The sequence below is a fragment of the Hippoglossus stenolepis genome, chromosome 15 (assembly GCF_022539355.2).
Source record: "Hippoglossus stenolepis isolate QCI-W04-F060 chromosome 15, HSTE1.2, whole genome shotgun sequence".
Classification (NCBI taxonomy): domain Eukaryota; kingdom Metazoa; phylum Chordata; class Actinopteri; order Pleuronectiformes; family Pleuronectidae; genus Hippoglossus; species Hippoglossus stenolepis.
The window spans coordinates 24,444,317-24,464,557 of NC_061497.1; the positions used below are offsets into that span (position 1 = coordinate 24,444,317).

At 43.7% G+C, this 20,241-nt stretch overlaps 3 protein-coding genes across 9 annotated transcripts in view; 2 read left to right on the top strand and 1 right to left on the bottom strand.

The window, feature by feature from the left end:
* Window positions 1-386: 386 nt before the first annotated feature.
* pgap2 (post-GPI attachment to proteins 2) lies at window positions 387-6,240 on the top strand. 2 transcript variants are annotated; one of them, XM_047343503.1, is made up of 6 exons: window positions 387-679; window positions 1,773-2,010; window positions 3,094-3,343; window positions 3,495-3,601; window positions 4,585-4,693; window positions 5,030-6,240. In XM_047343503.1, the coding sequence occupies exons 2-6, from the start codon at window positions 1,843-1,845 to the stop codon at window positions 5,158-5,160; spliced, it is 765 nt and encodes a 254-aa protein (XP_047199459.1). In that variant the 5' UTR covers window positions 387-679; window positions 1,773-1,842; the 3' UTR covers window positions 5,161-6,240. The 2 variants fall into 2 exon arrangements, with proteins under 2 accessions (XP_047199459.1, XP_047199458.1); XM_047343502.1 differs by having other exon boundaries at window positions 388-679; window positions 1,842-2,010.
* Window positions 6,241-6,516: 276 nt separating this feature from the next.
* Window positions 6,517-15,674, bottom strand: rhogb (ras homolog family member Gb). The gene is made up of 5 exons (XM_047343505.1): window positions 15,619-15,674; window positions 7,773-7,881; window positions 7,523-7,674; window positions 7,261-7,431; window positions 6,517-7,139 (listed from the first exon to the last, which is right to left on the bottom strand). Exons 3-5 carry the CDS (start codon window positions 7,649-7,651, stop codon window positions 6,864-6,866), a joined length of 576 nt encoding a protein of 191 aa, XP_047199461.1. The 5' UTR covers window positions 7,652-7,674; window positions 7,773-7,881; window positions 15,619-15,674; the 3' UTR covers window positions 6,517-6,863.
* A 2,114-nt stretch (window positions 15,675-17,788) lies between these two features.
* Window positions 17,789-20,241, top strand: part of LOC124854879 (stromal interaction molecule 1-like) — a 17,080-nt gene continuing 14,627 nt past the window's right edge. For 4 of the 6 annotated variants that reach the window (XM_047343535.1, XM_047343538.1, XM_047343537.1 and 1 more), the window contains exon 1: window positions 17,793-17,927. The gene's annotated coding sequence lies outside the window, so the exon portion shown is untranslated. Of the gene's footprint in view, window positions 17,928-20,241 lie in introns of all 6 variants that reach the window. The other 2 variants (XM_047343536.1, XM_047343540.1) reach the window with 2 other exon arrangements.

The window sequence follows — 20,241 nt, forward strand, 5'->3', positions numbered from 1 at the left end:
AGGAAACTTAGAAACATGATGAGTTCTGAACAGAGTTTGGTGGATTTGTTACAGCAGCAGCTCTTCAGGGTCAGGAAGCAGAGGATCATGGGTAATAACCACGACACAGTCAACACTTTGATTCACTTCATCAGACACAGAGACCAGCAGAGTTCACCATGTGTGGCTGCAGGGGGCGCTGTTCATCAGTGGTTTTGTATTAAATTGTATTATATATATTTGGGTTAGTATATACATCAATATGTATATATATTGACTTTTCATTTTAACTGTCTTTAGAAGAGAGAGAGAGATCAACTGTGATTTTTATTTATAAGTTATATAACTTGTTTTGGTGAAGGAAGCTCATTTTCATTAGAGGGACTTTTATTCTGAAGATTGTTGTGTCCGGAAGTTGTTCGCCTGATGCCGGTGACACGGAGCTAAGTCCGGTGGTTCCATCCGGTAACGTTAAAGTAACGAGAAACAAAGTGTGTCCGTCCGGGTGAACAGGTGACACCGGATGTGGAGGCGCGTGGAACTCATTTAAAGTCACATTTAACGCTGGAGACAAGCGGAAGTACAGGCGGCTAACGTTAGCTAACTATGTGGTGACGCTAACAGGAATAGCTCGAGCTCACGGGGGCTGAATGGCGTCGAGGCGGAGCACCTGGTGGAGTCGACCCGGGCAGCAGTGAAGGTGAGCCCGCTACGAGCCGACTGTCAGCCCCGGAGCTACCTGTTAGCTGTTAGCTGTTAGCCTCGGAGCTACCTGTTAGCTGTTAGCCTCATAGACTGATGGTTGATAACAGTTCAAACTAATGACACAGGGTAACTCGCTGGTTAACAGTTGACGAGTCTGAACTGATCTAATGCAGATAATCCACCCAGTTACAGGTCCTGTGTCATTAACACGAGAAACGTTATCTTTATATATTCAGTTAAACTAAACCAGGTAATAACCTGACCCAATCTGAGTTATCTCCATAGTAACCTGACCCAATCTGAGTAATCTCCATAGTAACCTGACCCAATATGAGTAATCTCCATAGTAACCTGACCCAATCTGAGTAATCTCCATAGTAACCTGACCCAATCTGAGTAATCTCCATAGTAACCTGACCCAATCTGAGTAATCTCCATAGTAACCTGACCCAATCTGATTAATCTCCATAGTAACCTGACCCAATCTGAGTAATCTCCATAGTAACCTGACCCAATATGATTAATCTCCATAGTAACCTGACCCAATCTGAGTAATCTCCATAGTAACCTGACCCAATCTGAGTAATCTCCATAGTAACCTGACCCAATCTGAGTAATCTCCATAGTAACCTGACCCAATATGATTAATCTCCATAGTAACCTGACCCAATATGATTAATCTCCATAGTAACCTGACCCAATCTGAGTAATCTCCATAGTAACCTGACCCAATCTGAGTAATCTCCATAGTAACCTGACCCAATATGATTAATCTCCATAGTAACCTGACCCAATCTGATTAATCTCCATAGTAACCTGACCCAATCTGAGTAATCTCCATAGTAACCTCACCCAATCTGATTAATCTCCATAGTAACCTGACCCAATCTGAGTAATCTCCATAGTAACCTGACCCAATATGATTAATCTCCATAGTAACCTGACCCAATCTGAGTAATCTCCATAGTAACCAATGTACTTCCCAGTGGACAGTGGTGGAGTTGCTTACTGAAATGATGAATTGATTGATCCAATAGTACTGACTAATATTGTGAATAATGTAATAATCATTATATCTACTTGTGCAGATGCAACATTGAACAATGTTGTAATGAATTGTGGGACATTGAGTTTTTCGTCTGGCGTCCTCTGACCAGGATGCTCCAGGGCCCATACGGCAGCCTGGACCGGGACCGGCCCCTCATCCGGCTGCCCTTCACCAGCTTCGCTGTGGCCACGGTTCTGCTCCCGCTGACCGGCCTCATCGCCTGCCTCTTCATCTCACTCGTGTACCACTATGAAGACGCTACGTATACACACTGTCACGTAAGGGATCACCACACACTGTGATAAAGATCACGTCTCTACTTCCTCCACAAATGAAACCAAAGTATGTTAAATCTTGGTGGTGACATCATGTGAGTGGAGCCGTGTTTCTGCCCATACACTCGACCAATCAGGAGTCAGTCTCAGCTGTCAATCATGATGTCTCAGCCTGTTTGTCTCAACACAATCTGTGTGATAAGAACGACCTGAATCAGGATCAAGGATCAGGATCCACCACCAAGATCAGGCAAAGGGACTTCCTCCGGGGAAGAAGTCAAGTCAGTGACATGAATTGATGAGACATTATTTATTTGATGTGATAAGGATGGAGAAGAGGAAGTAGAACCCCAGAAGGTTTATGACCTGTACTATAGCCCGCTGCCAGGGGGCGATCAAGGCACTTTGGTTTAACTTCAGGCAGCTCTCATGTCGTTCATCTTTATTAACAGTTTCAGATCTTGACCACCTGGAAATTGTTGCTCTTGATTTTAACGTGTTGTGTGTTTGGTTGCGTGTTCTTTCACTTGTTGATGTATAAATAGTTTTGTTGCTGATGAATTATGGAGCTTTTTTCCTTTCTTTATTCAAGAGCGTGGTCTTTCAGTTTGAGTGCATGACTTGTTGAATTTATGTTCAGATTGTGTATTAGTTTTCATTAAAACCCTGCCCTGGCACTCAAATAGCCCCTGTTTGCACTTAAATGAGCTCTGCTTCTGCTCAAACTGTGTTTGCACTCGGACATATTGTTGCTCGCACGTATTTCCTGCGCTCCAGCTTCAGCCCTTCTCCGCACTCTCCATAAGGAATCAGGATGTTTTCAACGTGATTTAATGGAGACGACAAATCAAGTTCTCCTGTTTTGATGTTTATCATCAGAGTAGTAATATTTAACAAACATTATATAGTAGTGTGAGCAGCTTTAAGAACAAAGTGTTTACTAATGTTCTTCATTTGTTTTTCATGTTGTATATTTTTATATTTGAATTAGATTGTTGGTCATTATGTTTCAGCTCGTTTGTTATTTTCAACAAAGAATAAAATTGAAGTTGAAGTTAAAATATACGTCTTCTTTTCACCAACCAGGTGTCAAACTACCTCCCGTCCATCAGCGCCGCCATCAGCCGCATGCCGGAGCGCTACATCTGGCGCTGTTGCATCGGCCTTCACTCTGCACCACGCTACCTGGTGGCCGTCGCCTATTTCAACTTCTACCGCAGCCGCTTTGCCAAGAGGCTCCTGGAGCTGCTGCTCAGCGGACTGGTTCTCCTCTGCAGCCTCACCGAGAACACGGGCCTGCTGCTGCTCACATACGTGTCGTCCACGGAAACGTACAGTGAGTACGACGCGGTCAGCTGACCCAGGTCCTCCAGTCAGGATTTAAAACGTCAGAGGAGAGAGATCTAACATGAGGTTAATGCCTCGTTTCCACTGCGAGGATAATCTTTTATCATCGACTCATCAGAACTCGTACTGTTTCTCTGCAGGTCTCCATAAAAACGGATTCATCGTGTTTGCAGCGAGCTCGCTGCTGCACATGCTCATTACGTGCTGGCTGTGGCAGGTGATCAGGAGATACTGTGTGAACCCAGAGGTAAATTAACTTTTCACTGTCTGATGTAAGAGTTATTATCAGAGCTTATTTTACTGTACCAGTTAAATCATTGTGAAGGTTTATTTTTACATGAATTGTGAAAATGAGTTCTACGTTTGCGTTGCTTTAATATTCGACGGCAACCAATCAATTTCCTGCTCGAGACCCACAACATGGGCGACCATTTCAACAGCTGTCATGGCTGACCTTAGAGAACAGGGTGATTCCCCACCTCCATAACCAATCCTCCATTCTGACATTTGATTTCAGATAGACTGTGTATATGATAGTTTTGAAGGTTGTTTTATCTTCATGTTAATTTATTTTAGGATAATAAAATTATTTATTATATCAATAATTAATACCTTGACGTATTTGTATTGATATACTTTATTTATAGATATGATAAACATTCTGTGGACATAGAACTACGTCAACCATCAGGACTGTTTGAAGCAGTGACGACTCCTCATCTGTGGGGGGCGCTGCAGGCCAGTGCGTGCTTCATAACCACACAGCAGGGTTTTATTGCTCTGGTGGAGGAAGTTCAGGTCTCAGTGTGTTGGAGGTTTGAGGACATTCAAGTATAATATTATTATTATTATTATATATATTATATTACATAATAATAATTCTCCAGGAGCTTCACTCGTCTCCAGTTGTTAAACTACAGCGTCTGGCTCCAGATGTTAAACTGTAGTTCAGGTTCTCTCACTTGAGCAGCACATGGACAATCAAGTTCCCAATTTAACATCTGACTCAAACTTTATTTTGGTTCTTCCTTGTTTCAGTCACACACACACACACACACACACACACACACTCTGTGGGGTTAAACTCTTAAACCATCAGACTCTGAGCAACAATAGTAATAATAAGTAATAAAGATATGATTGAGTGAATTTTGTTGCTCATGTTCAACCTTCTCTCTCTCTCTCTCTCTCTCTCTCTCTCTCTCTCTCTCTTCTCTCTGTGTTTCTCAGGAAGTGACATCATACCAATGGAAGGTGCGTCTCTTCCTGTTTAACGTCAGCTGTTGTCTGGCTGCAGCGTACTTCTTCAGACGCCACAACAAGTTCTGTGAGACCGGAGGTACGACTCTAAAGTTCAGATCATGATCAAGTGTCTGTTGATTTTCAGTTCAGTCAAAGTTCCACTCAACACATGAAAACCACTTCATCTCTCAGACGCAGAGCCCAACACAATTTATCACCAGTGTGGCTGCAGGGGGCGCTGTTGACAGTGTTGATTTGAAAGATGTCAGTGATTCTGCAGCCTCAGAGTTTTTAAGAAGCTAAAAGTTAAAGAATCCATCACCTGCAGATTATCGGTTTATTTTTTTCAAAATGTTCAGTCAGACTTTCATTCTTCAGGTTTCCAGTTTCAATTGATGAGACAATACATTTGTCTGTCGCTCTCTCTCTCCAGTCTACACCCTGTTCGCCCTCTTTGAATACCTGGTGGTGTTCTCCAACATGGCCTTCCACATGACGGCCTTCTGGGACTTTGGGAGCAAGGAGGTGATAGTGGCCACGCCCCCTGAAGACAAACGATACTGAACTTAACCTGAAGCCTTTAGTCAGTTCGGACGTCGAGCGGATTCCAGCGACAGACTTGATGCTCTGCAGAGTTAACGTGTAGTTTGTCATCTGATCACAGCAGCGGATTTATCATTCATTGTTTTCATGGACTGATTAATTCTCAGCATCGACCAGTGTCAGTGTTTAACACAAGTTCTGAGACGAGACTTTAAACGACAACAATATACTCAACATGAATCTTCTTTAATGATGAGTCGATGGTTATCTCCTGTTCAGCAACACAGCAAGTTAACCAAGTGACCTGTGTGTGTGTGTATTTTTATATTGTATGATATGTATACTTGTGAGGACCATTTTAAAGACTTATAGACTTTACAGAGTCAGGACCTTTTTGGAAAGTGAGGACATTTTTGGCCGATTCTCACTTTCTCCGAGGCTTGTTTGAGGGTTAGGACTTGGTTTGTGTTCAGGTTAGGTATTTAGTTCAGATGGTTAATGTTAGGGTGAGGGGCTGGACTATGCATTATGCCAATGATAGAAGTACAAGAGTGTGTGTGTGGACCTTAAATCATTTATTTTCTCAAAGACGGTTTCTGTTCTCATCGCAACATAGACTCTAACAAGTTAGCAAGCTAGCAGTTTGGTAACGTCAAACGGAAAAGATGTGACTGTTCAGAGGTGTTATTAACATTTTGAAGAAAATCTAAAATGTAAGCTAACTTCTTGACATCCATTGTTTCAGCAAACAGGAAGTTAGCTTTGTTACTGCGGCTCAGTCCATGTTTGTTTATCAGGCGACTGTCCAACGTCTTTCATGCATCACATTCAGCTTTTGTTCAAGAGTCAGAAAAGCTTCAGCTGGAGACGAGGGACAGGAAGAGGAAGCTGATATCCTGAACTGAAGAGAATCACAACAACGACACAAACCAAGGGTGACGTCCACCTGACGATGCTCGTCCTCGTCCAAACGCTTTAGTTCTGCTTCTAACTGCACATGTTTGGTAGATTTTCTGTACAATAATAACGTGACATTTTCAGGAGTGTTTGTGGTTTAATTACTGAATCGCTTGACAACATAAAAGCTACTTCATGGTTTGAGGAAGTTGTTTGTCTGAACAGGAGCAGAGACCTGATGGAGGTAGTGACCAGGCTGTTGCGCCAGCAGGGGGAGTACTTAAAGTGCTGCTTTAGTAAAGGTTCTAATCTGATACAAATAAAACTACATTTTTACATCGAACTTCACAGGAAGCTCCACAACCTCTAAACAGCTGTTCAGGCTGACGGGTCCCTGCATTGAGACGCTCCGTCACATCCCACATCGGGCAGTCGTCCTAACAACAGCTGGACAGTATGATGGAAGACAAAGACCACATCTGTTTTTAACTTTTCATTTAATTTGTTATCAGCGAAGATGAAGATGAAAACCACAAACCCCCAAATATCTTTTCGTACTTGTACTCAGCCAAACACACCTGAAGCACGGTAGTGTTCGAGTCACATGGTCTGTTTCTGTTCCCGTTTCTTTCTGCACCTGAACACAACATCCTGCGAAGCTGCTCACATTTCAAACACTTTCACTTTGTCGTCTTAATTAAATTCAGGTACTTTTACAAACATAAGACATTTTCAATTTTCAGTCTCAGTTTCTGCACAAAATCGTATCTAACCCGTCGTCTCCCGTCGTCCCTCTGGGTCATGTGGGGTCATGTCGGGTGGAGGCCCTACAGCAGGACGCAGGGCCTCTTGGTGACGGTGGGCTGCGGGTTGAGGAAGGCCCTCACTGCCTCGGCGAACACGTCCTTTATACCGTCCTGGTTGAGGGCCGAACACTCCAGGTAGCGGATGGCTTGGATCTGGCGGGCGAGGGCGGTGCCCTGCTGGTTGGTGATGGGCGACTGGTTCTGCTCCTTCAGCTTCTTCTGAGTGTCTGCGTCGTTTCGGAGGTCGCTCTTTGTGCCCACCAGGAGGATGGGCACGCCGGGACAATGGTGAGACACCTGACGATGGAGATAACGATGGAGCTCAGTGAAGATGGAAAAATTAGTTCAACATTTAGAAAAGCAACAAATAGCTTAACATAAACACGTGAGACTTAACGTGATGTTTTTGACCTCTGACCTCTGGGTGCCACTTGTGTTTGATGTTCTCGTACGACGCCGGGCTGGAGATGGAGAAGCAGACGATGAAGACGTTGGTCTGCGGGTAAGACAGCGTCCTCAGCCGGTCGTACTCCTCCTGACCTGCCGTGTCCCACAGGTTCAGACTGATGGTCCTGCCGTCCAACGTCACCTGAATGCACACACACACACACACACACACACACATGACAATCAGTGACTGTATACTGAGACGATCAACAGACACACACACACACACACACCTGGCTGCTGTAGTTGTCAAACACAGTTGGGATGTACTCTTTGGGAAATGCTCCAGTGGTGTAAGAGATGAGGAGGCAGGTCTTCCCCACAGCACCATCACCCACAACCACACACTTTATAGTCTGCATGGTGACCTCTGACCTTCAGTGACCTGCGGCACACACACAGACACACAGACACTATCACAGGTTTGAATTGAATCAAACCAACTTTATTTTGTTATCAGAAGAGAGAATGACCTGAGTTTACCTTCGGAGCGTCTGATTGGTTGATTCTTGCTGCTCCAGCTGCAACAGACGCTTCAGTTTCGTTCAGTTAACACAGTTTGTTCAGAAACACGTGACGTCCCATCGTCTCACTGCAGAGACAGAGACAGGAGGAAGGTTTGTCTTCTGTCAGTATCTGTGTTTATGGAAATGATCTGCAGAGGAAAACGCTCTCCAAACAAAGCAGAGATCTTATCCTGTACCACACACACACTTTCATACACACACACACACATACTGTCATAATCACACACATTCAAATACACAGATTTGAATGTGTGTGTGTGTGACTCAGTGTGAATGAACTAAACTCAGACACTATTTACTTGTTTATGATTTTCCATCATTTTTTCATCTCTGTTAACTTTAGCTGCAGCGTTAGAGGTGGAGTTCGAGTGTTAGAGTCTCTCAGGTGGAGTTAGAGTCTCTCAGGTGGAGTTAGAGTGTTAGAGTCTCTCAGGTGGAGTTAGAGTCTCTCAGGTGGAGTTAGAGTCTCTCAGGTGGAGTTACAGTCTCTCAGGTGGAGTTAGAGTCTCTCAGGTGGAGTTAGAGTCTCTCAGGTGGAGTTACAGTCTCTCAGGTGGAGTTACAGTCTCTCAGGTGGAGTTAGAGTTTAGAGTCTCTCAGGTGGAGTTACAGTCTCTCAGGTGGAGTTAGAGTCTCTCAGGTGGAGTTAGAGTCTCTCAGGTGGAGTTACAGTCTCTCAGGTGGAGTTAGAGTCTCTCAGGTGGAGTTACAGTCTCTCAGGTGGAGTTAGAGTCTCTCAGGTGGAGTTACAGTCTCTCAGGTGGAGTTACAGTCTCTCAGGTGGAGTTAGAGTGTTAGAGTCTCTCAGGTGGAGTTACAGTCTCTCAGGTGGAGTTAGAGTCTCTCAGGTGGAGTTAGAGTCTCTCAGGTGGAGTTACAGTCTCTCAGGTGGAGTTAGAGTCTCTCAGGTGGAGTTAGAGTCTCTCAGGTGGAGTTACAGTCTCTCAGGTGGAGTTTGAGTCTCTCAGGTGGAGTTACAGTCTCTCAGGTGGAGTTACAGTCTCTCAGGTGGTTACAGTCTCTCAGGTGGAGTTAGAGTCTCTCAGGTAGAGTTACAGTCTCTCAGGTGGAGTTTGAGTCTCTCAGGTGGAGTTACAGTCTCTCAGGTGGAGTTACAGTCTCTCAGGTGGAGTTAGAGTCTCTCAGGTGGAGTTAGAGTCTCTCAGGTGGAGTTACAGTCTCTCAGGTGGAGTTTGAGTCTCTCAGGTGGAGTTACAGTCTCTCAGGTGGAGTTACAGTCTCTCAGGTGGAGTTAGAGTCTCTCAGGTGGAGTTACAGTCTCTCAGGTGGAGTTTGAGTCTCTCAGGTGGAGTTAGAGTCTCTCAGGTGGAGTTAGAGTCTCTCAGGTGGAGTTAGAGTCTCTCAGGTGGAGTTAGAGTCTCTCAGGTGGAGTTAGAGTCTCTCAGGTGGAGTTAGAGTCTCTCAGGTGGAGTTACAGTCTCTCAGGTGGAGTTAGAGTCTCTCAGGTGGAGTTAGAGTCTCTCAGGTGGAGTTACAGTCTCTCAGGTGGAGTTTGACTCTCTCAGGTGGAGTTACAGTCTCTCAGGTGGAGTTAGAGTCTCTCAGGTGGAGTTTGACTCTCTCAGGTGGAGTTACAGTCTCTCAGGTAGAGTCTCTTAGGTGGAGTTACAGTCTCTCAGGTGGAGTTACAGTCTCTCAGGTGGAGTTTGACTCTCTCAGGTGGAGTTAGAGTCTCTCAGGTGGAGTTACAGTCTCTCAGGTGGAGTTACAGTCTCTCAGGTGGAGTTTGAGTCTCTCAGGTGGAGTTACAGTCTCTCAGGTGAAGTTAGAGTCTCTCAGGTGGAGTTACAGTCTCTCAGGTGGAGTTAGAGTCTCTCAGGTGGAGTTAGAGTCTCTCAGGTGGAGTTACATTCTCTCAGGTGGAGTTTGAGTCTCTCAGGTGGAGTTAGAGTCTCTCAGGTGGAGTTAGAGTCTCTCAGGTGGAGTTACAGTCTCCCAGGTGGAGTTACAGTCTCTCAGGTGGAGTTACAGTCTCCCAGGTGGAGTTAGAGTCTCTCAGGTGGAGTTAGAGTCTCTCAGGTGGAGTTACAGTCTCTCAGGTGGAGTTAGAGTCTCTCAGGTGGAGTTACAGTCTCTCAGGTGGAGTTAGAGTCTCTCAGGTGGAGTTAGAGTCTCTCAGGTGGAGTTAGAGTCTCTCAGGTGGAGTTAGAGTCTCTCAGGTGGAGTTACAGTCTCTCAGGTGGAGTTTGACTCTCTCAGGTGGAGTTACAGTCTCTCAGGTGGAGTTAGAGTCTCTCAGGTGGAGTTAGAGTCTCTCAGGTGGAGTTACAGTCTCTCAGGTGGAGTTACAGTCTCTCAGGTGGAGTTTGACTCTCTCAGGTGGAGTTACAGTCTCTCAGGTGGAGTTAGAGTCTCTCAGGTGGAGTTACATTCTCTCAGGTGGAGTTAGAGTCTCTCAGGTGGAGTTACAGTCTCTCAGGTGGAGTTAGAGTCTCTCAGGTGGAGTTTGACTCTCTCAGGTGGAGTTACAGTCTCTCAGGTGGAGTTAGAGTCTCTCAGGTGGAGTTACAGTCTCTCAGGTGGAGTTACAGTCTCTCAGGTGGAGTTAGAGTCTCTCAGGTGGAGTTAGAGTCTCTCAGGTGGAGTTAGAGTCTCTCAGGTGGAGTTACAGTCTCTCAGGTGGAGTTAGAGTCTCTCAGGTGGAGTTACAGTCTCTCAGGTGGAGTTACAGTCTCTCAGGTGGAGTTAGAGTCTCTCAGGTGGAGTTACAGTCTCTCAGGTGGAGTTAGTGTCTCTCAGGTGGAGTTAGAGTCTCTCAGGTGGAGTTAGAGTCTCTCAGGTGGAGTTAGAGTCTCTCAGGTGGAGTTACAGTCTCTCAGGTGGAGTTACAGTCTCTCAGGTGGAGTTAGAGTCTCTCAGGTGGAGTTACAGTCTCTCAGGTGGAGTTAGAGTCTCTCAGGTGGAGTTAGAGTCTCTCAGGTGGAGTTAGAGTCTCTCAGGTGGAGTTACAGTCTCTCAGGTGGAGTTACAGTCTCTCAGGTGGAGTTAGAGTCTCTCAGGTGGAGTTAGAGTCTCTCAGGTGGAGTTACAGTCTCTCAGGTGGAGTTAGAGTCTCTCAGGTGGAGTTAGAGTCTCTCAGGTGGAGTTAGAGTCTCTCAGGTGGAGTTAGAGTCTCTCAGGTGGAGTTAGAGTCTCTCAGGTGGAGTTACAGTCTCTCAGGTGGAGTTAGAGTCTCTCAGGTGGAGTTAGAGTCTCTCAGGTGGAGTTACAGTCTCTCAGGTGGAGTTACAGTCTCTCAGGTGGAGTTACAGTCTCTCAGGTGGAGTTAGAGTCTCTCAGGTGGAGTTAGAGTCTCTCAGGTGGAGTTACAGTCTCTCAGGTGGAGTTAGAGAAAGAAGACGACAGGAGCAAAGTGTTTGGATCCATTTTCCTTTTCTCTGCCTCAGTTTGTGTTTCAGTGTTTTAGAGACGAAGACGAGAAATGATTTGAATGTGATGAGAACATTAAACTGAAGAATAAGATAAAATTGCTGTAGTTTCTCTCCAGATGTCTGGATCAAGAAAGTGGTTCAACCCAGACTCTGGGGACACTGACCCTCCCTCCCTCCGTCAGCTGATCTCACTCCTGCTGGAAGCTTCGACCTCTGATCTCACAGGGATGAACAGTAACATTTAGTCAAGTACAGTTAGTACATCTGTGTCATACTTTCATCTGAAGACACCTCGTACTTTTACTACATTATCTGACAAGTTACTTTAAAGTGAAAGTATGATTTATAAAACACAGTGTTTAAGCTTCATCAGATCGCGTGTCACTTTAACGTAACATGTATTTCTTCACGATTATTACACTTAATAGATGAATTAAGAAAACAATCCCCACATTAATCCACCATGAAAACAGTAAGTGAACTTTCCTGATAAAACTAGTGTATTATTATCAAATGTAAATGTGTCTTGTATTTCAGTGAATCACGTATTGGGGCACTTTTACTGAAGTAACCGATGTGGATACTTCTACCCTCTGACCTGTAATAGGGATTTACAGTATTACTCTGATATTCTTCATTTCTCTTATTGTCTGTAACCTTTCACAACCTCTTACAGATGTTTACCTTTATTTTGAAAACCTCAGTAATTTTCTTGAACAGCTGTTTATCAAACAAACGAGGGACAGCAGCTGATTCATTTACAGTTGCTGGAGTTGATGAAGGACCACACACACACACACACACAGACACACACACAGACACACACACACACACACACACACACACACACACACACACACACACACACACACAGGTTATTTTGAAGTTAACATGCAGAGATGAAAGAACGAAATAAACGTTTTAAGTGTCGAAACAACGTCTTTTGAAACTGACATTTTTCAGACATTGTAACAAAAAGGAAACTTTCTGTGGTTTCCTGTTGAAACGCAGCTTCAGGACTCTGAGACGTGACCGAGCTTCACTTTGAACTGACTCATGATTTCATTAAGGAGAAAGATTAGATGAAAATTTAATAAATCGATGAAATTTATGACTTTGTGTTGACAAATTAAAAACTAAATCAAAATCCTGTTCTGTGAACTGCTCAGTCACACTGTGCAGCTCCCACAGTCGCCCCCTGGTGTCTGGCTGTAGTATAGGTCATAAACCCCTCCTCCTCCATGTCAGCAGACGGGACATGGACCGAAATAAAATATCAAAGTAGACGTTAAACCTGGACTTCGATAACACGGCTCCAATCCACGATTACTACGCTGACTGCAAATGACATCACCACCACTAGATGGCAGTGTTTGTATCTGAGATATTTTGGCTTCAATCTGGAGGAAGTTGAAACGTGTGGTTGTCTGTATTTACAACCACTATTTAACAAGCAATCAAATGTCTTCACAACAACAATGCTGTTCATTTCTCTTTCAGATTCGATGAACCATAACAACGCTGAGAGCCAATCAGAATACATCCTGGACACATATCGTAAACCATATATCTGTGTTAAACTGACTCTATTGAACATGAAGACGTTCGATTCTGTCTCTGATATCAAAGTAGGAAACGTTTCTGCGACGTCTGACTGAATCAAGCTGATCCAGATCTGCAGTGAAACCAGCAGCTGTGAGGGAACGACTCTGCTGGGACAGAGAGAGGAAGAAGAAGAACACAGAAAAGAGGAAGAAGAAACCGTAACGTGCTGAAAAGGACTGAACCAGTCATTGTGTAAAAGCTGTTTCCTCTATGTGCAGCTGTTTTATTTTAATAACAGTTAATCATTAGTTCTATTTAAATCTGAGGCTTGAAAATATTTACATGAATCAAAAGGGAAACTTACAGGACATAAAACGTCACTGTATCAACGACAGAACTGAGACTCTGCTTCAGAATTAGTTTGAACTCAAATATCCCAGAATGCAGTGAGGACGCTGTCGTAGAGCCGTCATGTCCAGTTGTTGCTCCGCCCATCATCATTCTCTGTGCTCTGTGATTGGATGTTTGCTATTTGAATGCAACCGGAGAGTTGTAGTAAGTTTTCAATCTAACAGACATTTATCCTGTGTGATGATTCAACCTGTTGGCTGATGGGAAATGAAGTCTTAACAGTGTGGCTGCCGCCTCTTCGGTGGTTTGACCGCTCAGCGTTTCAGGAACTAACAACATCAGTGGCTCGGTCCGGTCAGCTGTTTGTCTCCTCGCTTCATCAGGAAGACTCTCCTGAAACCCACAGAGGAACTGATCCTGCAGCCGCAGGCTTTTCACATTATCACAACCACGGTGGGAACGATTCCACCTTTCAGGAAAAACTGACACAACAGAAACAGGACCAATTCCAGCTGCTCCTCACAAACACTGAAACATATGAAGCAAGGCAGCAGTGATACCTCCATTTTAAAACACCAGCAACCAAACACAGACAATAATGGACCAAACCAAGACTGAATATTTGACCAAACCAAGACTAAATGTTGGACCAAACCAAGACTGAATATTGGACCAAACCAAGACTAAATGTTGGACCAAACCAAGACTGAATGTTGGACCAAACCAAGACTGAATATTGCCTAACCAAGACTAAATGTTGGACCAAACCAAGACTGAATATTGGACCAAACCAAGACTAAATGTTGGACCAAACCAAGACTGAATATTGGACCAAACCAGGACTGAATATTGGACCAAACCAGGACTGAATATTGGACCAAACCAAGACTAAATATTTGACCAAACCAGGACTAAATGTTGGACCAAACCAGGACTAAATATTGGACCAAACCAGGACTAAATGTTGGACCAAACCAGGACTAAATATTTGACTAAACCAGGACTAAATGTTGGACCACACCAGGACTAAATATTTGACTAAACCAGGACTAAATGTTGGACCAAACCAGGACTAAATATTGGACCAAACCAGGACTAAATATTGGACCAAACCAGGACTAAATATTGGACCAAACCAAGACTAAATATTTGACCAAACCAGGACTAAATGTTGGACCAAACCAGGACTAAATATTGACCAAACCAGGACTAAATGTTGGACCAAACCAGGACTAAATATTTGACTAAACCAGGACTAAATGTTGGACCACACCAGGACTAAATATTTGACTAAACCAGGACTAAATGTTGGACCCACAGGACTAATATTTGACTAAACCAGGACTAAATATTGGACCAAACCAGGACTAAATATGTTAGTCTGATTTTATCTAACATGAAAAATGACTCATGTTAGAATAAGAAGTTGAAGCAGGAAGTTGATCTGTAGACTGTGAACTTTAGGTTCTAACTTCAGCCGTGGTCGTCATGTCTCCATGACGATATCATTACTGCTGACCTCCATGTTTACTGTTCGACCTCCTTCCCCCTGATCAACGTTCAGACGCTGAAGAGGAACTGCTCTGTGTTGAAACTGAAACAGGAAGTGTTTGTCCACTGCTCTGTTCAACCAGCAGCCAGAATATTATCATCATCACTATCATATAAACACAAGTGTTATTTTTGAAATCTTTTTGTTACTGTATTTATCTTATTATTACTATTGTCTCTCTTTAACAGAGTTTCCCACTTTTTGAATCGTTAGTCTTGTATAAACAGTTTGACAGTAAATATGTTGGATATTGTTTCTCTTCATGTCCACATTTCTCTTTGTTTTACTCTGACATATTATCATATTCTGATGATTTATGAGTTAAAAGCATCTAAAATGAGGGTTAAGGGCAGAGGATGTCACACCATGTTAAAGCCCTATGAGACAAATTGTGATTTGTGAATATGGGCTATACAAATAAAATTTGATTGATTGATTGATTGATAAAATGTTGAAGGTATAATGTGTAATAATAATAATTAATAACAATAATATTAGTAATAATAACAACACTAATAATAATAATAATAGTAATAAAAAAGAATCCTGTTGTATTTCCCTGTAGTTTTTCTATAATATCTATTTGTTTGTGTCTCACACATTGATTCTGTTTCATTTTATAACAACTGTTTCTGTATGGAGAGTTTATGATACAAGTGACACACACACACACACACACACACTCACTGGGAGTGGTCGCACCTCATCTCCAGTTTCCTGAAGCACTGTCAACACACACACACACGCGCACACACACGCACACACACACACACACACACACACACACACACACACACACACACACACAGACAGGTAACCGATCCGCTGTAGATCGATCAGCTGATCCGATAAGATCAATAACCTGCTCAAAGTTTTGCACAGAGAAACACACACCACACACACACACACACACACACACACACACACACACACACACACACGGATCCGAATCAAACACTCACCATCAGTCCTCTCCGGACACAGCTCCACTCAGTCCCGCTGCGTGTGTCAGAGTGACAGAGTGTATATGTGTGTGTGTGTGTGTGTGGGGAGGGAGGGGGGGGGGGTGGGCGAGAGGGCTAATGAGGAGGAGGAAGTCCGAGAGAAGAGGAAGTGGGTGTGTGGGTTCCTGTACTCATATCACTGTGAGGACCATTTTAAGCATAGACTTACAGTGTGAGGACATTTTGACCGGTCCTCACTTTTATCTGTTTGTGGGATAAGACCTGGTTTAGAGTTAGTTAGAGTTAGAGTTAGAGTTAGAGTTAGAGTTAGAGTTAAGTTTAGGTATTTAGTTGTGATGGTTAAAGTTAGAGTAAGGGTCTAAGAACTGTATTGTGCCAATGAGTGTCCTCACTGAGATAGAAGTACAAACATGTATGTGTGTGTGTCGAGTTTCTCACATGTTTAAAGAACCAATCAGATGTCAGCATGTCAACCAACATTAAGCCTCGCCCACCACTGGTTTGTCACTTCATATAGAGACTGTGGACAGGGACAGGGACACAGGAGACAAGGAGACAGGAGACAAGGAGACAGGAGACAGGAGACAGGAGACAGGAGACAGGAGACAGGAGACAGGGACAGGGAGACAGGAGACAGGAGACAGGGACATGGAGACAGGAGACAGGAGACAGGAGACAGGGAGACAGGGAGAAAGGGAGACAGGAAACAGGGAGACAAGGAGACAGGGACAGGGGGACAGCTAGAAAGGGTACTGGTCTCTCTTTTTTTATTTTGAAGTTTCCCTCCATGAATATGGACTTCCTGTCAGCTGACGCTGATCTGAGCTGCACCTCCCCTCTCTGGCCACAGGGCGGCGCCATCAGAATGCAGCTTCATAGACCTGCTGAAAATAAGAAAACCAGAAGAGAGGAAAGAAAAGAAAGATGTGAAGAAGAGAACCAGAAGAATTCTGATTTTATTCAACTTCATGATGAGTCTGAAACTTGATTGTGATAGAATCAATTGGATTGATTATCAATATGCCATTAATCAATAAAACACAAAGACAATCAATGTCAAGTTGATGGATGAAGTATCACATCTACTTATGGTCCATCGTATGAAAAGCTCCGATTCAGGAGGATTAGAATCCAAACCTTGTTTTCATCGGAGTTTAGTCTGAGGTGATTATTTCAGTGATGAGCTCTAAAGCCTGAAACTTTGTATCTTACAAATGACTGGGAGGTTGGAGGGTTTCCTGCTCAATGCATCACAGTCGAGGTTAAGATTCTTAATGGTTTTTCTTTGAAGGCATCTGGGAAAACACCAGTTTGAAGGATGTGTTTATAATGTGAAGCTCTTGAAATACTGTTAAACACCAGCCTCAGGGAAACTGTAGGTGACACATGAGGAGGAGTTCCACTCAGAGTCTGACAAAGATCACTTCATGTGGTGAAGCATCGTGTTCACAGGATTCGTTCAGATGCTCCAGAGCTCCCAGCATCCTGTTGGAGCAGTAATCCTGACCGGACGTGTTGCTCTGTTATAGGAGGTCATGGCTTCTTTATCAAAACGACAGTGAACTGCGAGTTTTCCTCCACTTTCCTTCAGCTGCTCCACAGATTCTCTGTTTTACACTGTTGTTGTTTAACATGAGGAGATTCTGCTGATTTCTTTCTAACCTTTAATGGATCAACACTATTTAACAACAGGGTCATGACTGTTTGTTCACTTGATCTCATCATGTCATCGAACTGAGCTTCAGCCTGATCATCAACGAGTCTCCATACAGTGAGATAATATTATATTATAACACGTATTCTCTGTATTTTATTTAACGATATTTTCATTTCTTATTATCTCATTTTATTTCATGTATCTATTTTCATATTATTTTACACTTCACCTCAAAGTTTATCTTATCTTATCTTAACTAATCTTATCTTCATATACAACAAATATTGTCAAATAAAATCATCAGATTCTTTATATATATATAACAAGTTGAGAACTGTGATGTTTGTTGACTAAAATGACTAAAATGATCAAATAAATACAGATAAATCGTTAAATAAATCCTGGATTATTAATAAACTTAATAAAGTTTAAATATAGACGTTTTTATTCAAATTAAACTCTGAGTGCTTGTTTTTCCGCGGGTCCGTGAACGCGCAGAAGGCGGGTCTCTGCGCGTGCGTGTTCTGAGTTTGATCAGTTTTGAGTCGCGCGCGGTGAAGAAGTGAAGCTCGAGCTGTGGATCATCAGGTCACAGGGCGGATCGACCGGATCGATGGATTGATCGATCAGAACTGCAGCTGCTGCGGAGGTGAGTCACAAACTGAACATCTGTGTGACCTCTGACCTCTGACCCCACCGCCGGACCTCGGTCCACGAACCGATCAGCTCCTCCCTCCGAACTGAATCCATGTTTCCAGCTGGTGGCTCTTTATTTCACTTGAAAACATGTGAGTGGGATGTTGAGACTAACTGAGGTCCGTGAACGCCTCCTGGTGTGTGTTCTCAGAGGTTCTCCTCATGTTCCTGAAGGTTCCTCACTGTTTTTAAACATGGACGACGTAAGGTGAAGCCCACTCACCTGCACAGCCCCCTGGTGGCTGGCTGCAGTGTGGCTCCTTAACTGTTGTTTCAGGCTCGATCAGCTGATCCTGTTTAGTCTCATCACTTTGAACATCAGAGACGGAAATAAGAAGCAAATGGAAACCAGACCTCTAACGACCAATCAGGGAGCAGCTTACATCCTCGTCTGTCCAGACGCCGCTGCAGATACATGAAGATCAAAGGAAACATCAAACACAACATAATCCAAACGTTTCCACAACTTTTAGTCTGAGGAACTTTTATAACCTTCTAGTTAGTGTGTCTGTGTGTTAGTGTGTCTGTGTGTTAGTGTGTCTGTGTGTTAGTGTGTCTGTGTGTTAGTGTGTCAGTGTGTCTGTGTGTCAGTGTGTTGATGTGTTAGTGTGTTGAAGTGTCAGTGTGTTAGTGTGTCTGTGTGTTAGTGTGTCTGTGTGTCAGTGTGTCTGTGTGTTAGTGTGTCAGTGTGTCAGTGTGTTAGTGTGTCTGTGTGTTAGTGTGTTAGTGTGTCTGTGTGTTAGTGTGTCAGTGTGTCAGTGTGTCTGTGTGTTAGTGTGTCTGTGTGTTAGTGTGTCTGTGTGTCAGTGTGTCTGTGTGTTAGTGTGTCTGTGTGTCTGTGTGTTAGTGTGTCTGTGTGTTAGTGTGTCTGTGTGTTAGTGTGTCTGTGTGTCTGTGTGTTAGTGTGTGTGTGTGTCTGTGTGTTAGTGTGTTGAAGTGTCAGTGTGTTTGTGTGTTGTGTGTTAATGTGTCTGTGTGTTAGTGTGTCTGTGTGTCTGTGTGTTAGTGTGTCTGTGTGTCTGTGTGTTAGTGTGTTAGTGTGTCTGTGTGTTAGTGTGTTGATGTGTCAGTGTGTTAGTGTGTTAGTGTGTCTGTGTGTTAGTGTGTCTGTGTGTTAGTGTGTCTGTGTGTGTGTCAGTGTGTCTGTGTGTTAATGTGTCTGTGTGTTAGTGTGTCTGTGTGTTAGTGTGTCTGTGTGTTAGTGTGTTAGTGTGTTTGTGTGTTAGTGTGTTGAAGTGTTAGTGTGTTAGTGTGTCAGTGTGTTAGTGTGTCTGTGTGTTAGTGTGTCAGTGTGTCTGTGTGTCAGTGTGTCTGTGTGTTAGTGTGTCTGTGTGTTAGTGTGTCAGTGTGTTAGTGTGTCTGTGTGTTAGTGTGTCTGTGTGTTAGTGTGTCTGTGTGTTAGTGTGTCTGTGTGTTAGTGTGTCTGTGTGTCAGTGTGTCTGTGTGTTAGTGTGTCTGTGTGTTAGTGTGTCAGTGTGTTAGTGTGTCTGTGTGTTAGTGTGTCTGTGTGTTAGTGTGTCAGTGTGTCTGTGTGTTAGTGTGTCTGTGTGTTAGTGTGTCTGTGTGTTAGTGTGTCAGTGTGTTGATGTGTCAGTGTGTTGATGTGTCTGTGTGTTAGTGTGTCAGTGTGTCAGTGTGTCTGTGTGTTAGTGTGTGGATGTGTTAGTGTGTTGATGTGTCAGTGTGTGGATGTGTCAGTGTGTTGATGTGTCAGTGTGTGGATGTGTCTGTGTGTTGATGTGTTGATGTGTCTGTGTGTTGATGTGTTGATGTGTTGATGTGTCTGTGTGTGTGTGTCTGTTGTGTGTGTCTGTGTGTTTGTGTGTCTGTGTGTTAGTGTGTTGGTGTGTTAGTGTGTTAGTGTGTTAGTGTGTCTGTGTGTCAGTGTGTTGATGTGTTAGTGTGTTGATGTGTCAGTGTGTTGATGTGTCAGTGTGTTGATGTGTCAGTGTGTTGATGTGTCAGTGTGTTGATGTGTCTGTGTGTTGGTGTGTTGATGTGTCTGTGTGTTGATGTGTTGATGTGTCTGTGTGTTGATGTGTCGATGTGTTAGTGTGTCAGTGTGTTAGTGTGTTAGTGTGTCTGTGTGTTAGTGTGTTTGTGTGTTGAAGTGTCAGTGTGTTTGTGTGTTGATGTGTCTGTGTGTTGATGTGTCAGTGTGTTGATGTGTCAGTGTGTTGATGTGTGTTGATGTGTGGATGTGTCAGTGTGTTGATGTGTCTGTGTGTTGATGTGTCAGTGTGTTGATGTGTGTTGATGTGTGGATG